Raw genomic sequence first — 5,354 nt, 5'->3', positions numbered from 1 at the left:
GGGGGAGCTCCCCGAGGCCGGGCCGGGGGGCCCGCGCCGTCGGCGGACGGGACTCGGCGGCGGAGCCCTCGGGGGGCGAAGGCGCGGCCCCGGCGGGGTCCTGCCCGGGCCCTGCCCTGCGCTGCCGCGGGCGGGACGGCGCCGAGCCCGGAGCTCGGGGGAGGGAGGGAGGGAGGCCCCGGGAGCCGTCCCGTCCCGTCCCGTCCCGTCCCGTCGGCGGTCACCCCCGAGCCGCTCGCCGGGGCTTGGCCGGGCTCGGGGGAAGCGAAGCTTCCCGGTCCCGAAGGGACTCGGTGTCGGAGCGGCAGCGCCGTGGCGCGGGCTGAGCTCGGGCTGCAGAGAGCGAGAGAAAAGCCGGTGCCGGAGGAGCCGGGTCCGTCCCCGGCTGCAGTCGCTCATCTTCATGCCGTGTCTGCGCCCAGGTCCTGCAGTACCGGACCCGCTGCCGAGAGCTGGAGCAGCAGCTGGAAGCAGGAGCGGTGAGTGCGCAGGGCGCGAACTGAAGAGAGCGGCCGGAGCGTTCGGGAGCGAAAAAGCTCCCCGAGCCATGGCAGGGGAAAGCAAGATTGTGCTCCCGGAGGGTTTCAAGAAGCGCTGCGAGTTTGCCCGCCCCTGTTCTGCCCAGTTGCCGCTCTCAGAGCAGCCAGCAGTCCCAGAAATGCAGGATTTGAGTTCGGGGCAGGAGCGCTTTATTGCCGGGGAACGTTTTGTCCCGGCTCTCAGGAGAGGGCTTTGCTCCCTGTTCCGTTTTAGGGCTGTCTGTGAAATAGAATGGGGTGAAACACAGCGTTTTGGAAGGCAAGAATGCTGGCTCTGTGCTTTTTGTTCTGCTTCACGGCTAAAGCAGAGCTAGGAAACGAAGGGTAGGAGCGTAGGAGAGCATTGCCGGGCTTCAGCTGGAAGAACTGGACTAAACATTCGCTTTCTTCTGCAGGGCTGCCTCGCAGGCAGGTGGGAAGAAGCCACAGAAGCCCTGGAGAAAGGCCTGCTTCAGGTGGAAGAGGAGCAGCAAAGGTACAAGGGAGAAGCGTTCCCCCCTACTCGGTGCCCTGGAGAAAGGATCTCGACACAAAGACCGCCAGAACCCCGGCTTAACAGAGCTGGGGCAGCCCCTCCGATAGCCCGGCCGCAAGGCTTCCCAATCGAGTCAAAAGCTGGGTCTTTGCCTGTCCCAGGGATTGGGAGGGAGGAAGAGGAGGGAGAACATTGCAGGGAAGATGCCCAGACAGACGCAGTATGGCCTGGCCGGAAGGAAGGAAGGCACAAGCAAAGACGTGGGAGTAAACTCTTTATTGCAACGCAAGCGGGTGAGGTCTGTGTCTGCTGCCCAGGGGCTCTACACCTCGCTTGCCGCACACCTCCTCAGGTCATGGGCCACAAGCCTTCCCGCGAACCCCCTCCTTTCTGACGCGGGCGGCTGGGGCTCGCCTCCGACAGGCTTTACACGCAGTGATCTGCGCCGGGCTCCTGTCTGGGCAGGGGGCTTGGGACCTGCTGGAGGGACGGGCTGTCGGGACCACTGCGCGCCCATGGAGGGGAGGGCGTCCTTAGCGGGACAGCACAGCTTTCCCTCTCGTGGTGCGCGTGGTTTTGTGACACGCCTTCCAAAACTCAGTTCGGGGGACAGGGCAGGCCCACATTGACAGAACCGCTCCGACGCAGAGTCGACCGTGCAACGTGACCTGGTCCTCACACTCAAAGTGCTGGCTAAAGGTGTCTCAGAGTCAGCATCGCTACTGACCCTCCCGGCCAGCTTGGCCTCTTCCCGTCCCCACTCGTATTGGGAGAAGGTGTGGCCTTCCTCCAGATGTGCTTTCGCTCTTCTGCGTCGCCCTGATTTCAGGGAGCTCTTGGGTGGGGGTGGGCAAGCTGGTCTTCGAGGCTGCAGCAGCCGCTCGCCCAGGCAAGAAGTGTTGATGGCTCCCGGTCGTCTGGGGGCATCCTTCAACTTGGTCATGTGTTGCCGAAGCCTTTCCTGAGGAGGAGACACCAGGTTGTGGCTCGCTGTTGCCTGGACAAGCGCTCGCAGCCCTGCGTGCTGAGGCTTCCCGTGGGCGCAGGCCAGGGCTCCGCTTCAGCCGTGCGACGAGGGCAGAAGAGAAGGGCTTCCCTCGGCACTCTGCGTGGCTGCACGTCGCCTTCCTGCCCGTGCCCACCCCAGCACCCTGCGCAGGCTCAGCTCCGAGCCCCGTAGTCCTTTCCCCGCCACACCGCCCGGCCCCCCCAGCACAGCCCTCACCTCTTCTGCACCGACCGCCTCCCCAGCAGGCAGCAAGTGAAGCCCCAGCCCTCGGCACCATGCCGCTGACCGGTGCCCACCAACGCTCGGCTTTGCCTACCTCTTCTTGCCTGGACATCTGCTCGGCGCGCAGCTTGAGCGTGGTCAGGTACTGCCTGTACTCGTTGAACTCCTTCAGAGTGCAGACCACCTATGGAGAGAGGAGGGGAGAAACCCCCAAGAACAGTCAAGCCAGCAGACTGCCTTCCCCGAAACAGCCCCAGCCCAGCCGAGGGGAGCTGCTCCTCTGCAGGAGGGGCATCCCTGCTCCCAGGGAACCGCTTCTATGGGCCCCATGACGTCCAAACCTACTCTGCCATCACGGGTGACCAGGCCCTGCCTCCGCAGCCTCTGGAAGTTGTTTTTGCGGTTGTGATAGTCCTGCAGATACGGGTCGTGCAGGCTGTTGTACTCCGTGCGCAGCAGGCGACAGTGGGGATCTCCCAGGTCGTAAAAGCCTGAGGGCCGTTGAAGCTGTAAGAACAATGTTCCAGAGTATGAACGGGCCAGGAGAGAGCAGCAGGGAGGAACGCACTCCCGAGCTCCTCACGCACACAGGGTGGCATTTCCAAACCTGCGAGGTATAGCCTAATTCCTGGCTTACTTCCCACCCCGAGGAAAGATCTCTCTACTTCGGAGACCCTCCAACGGAGGAGAAACCCTGTGCCTACATCCTCCTGTCTGGTGGCTATCCCCTCTGGCTGTAGGAATGCAAGAGCTGCACCCACTGCTGCACCTGTGAGGAGCTCAGCTGAAATGTTGCCTACAGCCACGTCTTCTCCTCTGGCAATTCACTCTGATGGCACCAGTGGGCTTGTGCTCCCCAGAGGTGCCAAGCTGTCCGTGTGGAAAGGCAAAGGGAGTTTGAAGGCCTGACACCAACGCTCTTCTCCATCCGGCTCTAGGCAGCGTGCAGCTCTGCGATGGGCACGTCCTCCTTTCTCTCGGCACCACGGCGCCAGGAGCTTCCCTCGACTCCCAAGCCCTGTCCGACTGAAGGGCTGCAGCCCCCGCCGTAGCGCAGGTGGCCTCAAGGACTTCTCCGAAGGACGGGGACCCCGTAAAAGGGGAGAGCTTTTCTACCCCTTCCTACTGCCCTTACCTTTTCCCCCAGCTTTGCTCGGCAGTAGACAGGCTTGGAGCCGCGCACCACAGGGATCTTCACCCCGAGCGGGAGGTCCACCAGCAGCTCAGGGTCCCTCAGCACAATGGAGCCTTCTCCCAGGTGCTGTCTTATGTGCCCGAGCTAGGAAGACAGAGACACTCAGGCGCTAGCTCAGGAAGCCTCCCGCACGGCGCTTGCAAAAAGGGCACGTGCCGAGGCCCCGGAGCAACCCCCGTGTCCCAGGCTGAGCCCTCTCCATCGGCCCACTGCTCACATCTCTCCTCATTTGCAGTGCTCTCGCCAGCGCGTCTGCCTTTCGGACGCCAGCAGTGAGACCGTGCTCCATGGCTCCTTCCAAGACTTCTCCTGGAACTGTGACCTTGCGCTGGCACCTCTCGCTACAGAGGCACCCAGCTGTAGTCACCCTCGCCAGTCCCCAGCCAGCGGCTATATAGAGCACTCGCGCATTGTTGCGTCGTCGCGTTGCCGCGTTGTGACTCACTGCGTCGCCGCGCCGTCATCCTGTTGTATCACTGTGCTGCCATGCCACCGCCCGGCTGCTGCGCACCGGCCTGGGGGGACCTGCCTGCAGGCCCGTTTGGACAGAGCTGTGTCCACCCGCTCTTGCTGGCCCAGCTTGGAGAGGTCATCTCCACCGGCCCCTTCCCACCTCAGCTCCTCTGTGATTCGGGGAAGCAAAGCAGGCATCCTCGCCAACCGGCAGGAACTGCAAGGAGCTGCCGCACCACAGATGCTGGGTTTTGGCTCAGCTTTACCCCCTTTTCCGTTTTAGAGCTCTTCCCTCTTTGGCCGCTGGTATTTTCTGGTGCTGACGTGGCTGCACAGAGGGTCCGAGGGGCTGGCTGCTCACAGCGGCAGCCGAGCTGCTCAGGAGCAGATCCAGCTGCTTGCAGCCAGCGCTTCCCTCTCTGCGCTGGCCGTCTGGCAGGGGACAGGAGGGAGCTCTGGTTTGGCCAGCCGGGAGAGAAGGACGCCTGGGAGAGAGGGGCCGGCTGTGGAGGCGTGGGGTGAGCGCTGGTGGTCCTGAAGGGCTGGAACTGTCCTGGGAACCAGGCTGGGATGGAGAGAAAGACGGAGGGAGGTGAGGCCCTAGCTTGAGCCGCTGCCCACAGCCTGCAACACAGAGCAGTTCATGTGGCAAGGCCTTCCAGAAGTTGGAGCTCAAGAATTTCTGCACAGCATGTCCCTCGTTCCCTGTGTCCCAGGGCTGTGGCCACCCCTCGAGGTGCCTGCTGTGGGCTACCTGCAGCTGGGGTTACTTTCTCTCTGCAGATGGGCAGCGTTAGACCAAAGACGTGAGAGGTTTTGCGGGCAGGCCATCTTCTCTCCTCAACAGAACTAGGAAAAGAAGCGAAATCTAATGAAGCTGCAAAACGCCGCAGCTCAAAGGCTTCGAAAATGAGGGGCTGTTTGCGGGCACGGCCTGGTCAAGGGGAAACGTGGTGCCGAGGAGAAAAAGGGAGAGGTGACGCCGGGGACAACAGAAACACCCCGAAAGCCTGTCAGGGGCGTAGGCGCCTCTGGCTGGATGTTACGGTTTGAAGAACCCGCAACAATTGATTGTCATTCAGAAAATTATTCTCTCACTCGATGACCCCTCCCCACCCGGGAAGGGGAGTCGGGAAAAACCAGGAAACCCGAGGGTTGAACCTGAAACAGATTTAATAGAATCAGACTGGATAATTGACATTAATAGCACTAAAGAACCCAGTATTGATCCCGATCCCGATATAAAATACATGAGGATTATACGCAGCCCCTTCTCCCAGCAGGAAGCTGCAGCCGCGGCAGGGGACAGCAAACGCGGGACACTGTGAGTGCTGCGGCCTCGGGAGGAAGGGAAGGGAGCGGCAGATCTACGAGCAGAGGCCTGCGTACGGCCAAGGACGCAGCGAGCAGAGCACACCGAAACAGGGACGCAGATGGCGATACGGATGGACCGAAGAGGAA

At 62.2% G+C, this 5,354-nt stretch overlaps 1 protein-coding gene across 1 annotated transcript; it reads right to left on the bottom strand.

The window, feature by feature from the left end:
• Window positions 1-1,336: 1,336 nt before the first annotated feature.
• On the bottom strand, window positions 1,337-3,729 carry LOC141750101 (uncharacterized). The gene is made up of 6 exons (XM_074604683.1): window positions 3,658-3,729; window positions 3,381-3,524; window positions 3,046-3,115; window positions 2,591-2,820; window positions 2,340-2,429; window positions 1,337-1,975 (listed from the first exon to the last, which is right to left on the bottom strand). The coding sequence occupies exons 1-6, from the start codon at window positions 3,727-3,729 to the stop codon at window positions 1,337-1,339; spliced, it is 1,245 nt and encodes a 414-aa protein (XP_074460784.1).
• Between the last annotated feature and the right edge of the window lie 1,625 nt (window positions 3,730-5,354).

The sequence above is a fragment of the Larus michahellis genome, chromosome 12 (genome assembly GCF_964199755.1).
Source record: "Larus michahellis chromosome 12, bLarMic1.1, whole genome shotgun sequence".
NCBI lineage: Eukaryota > Metazoa > Chordata > Aves > Charadriiformes > Laridae > Larus > Larus michahellis.
This window is presented reverse-complemented; position numbering and strand designations above follow the sequence as displayed.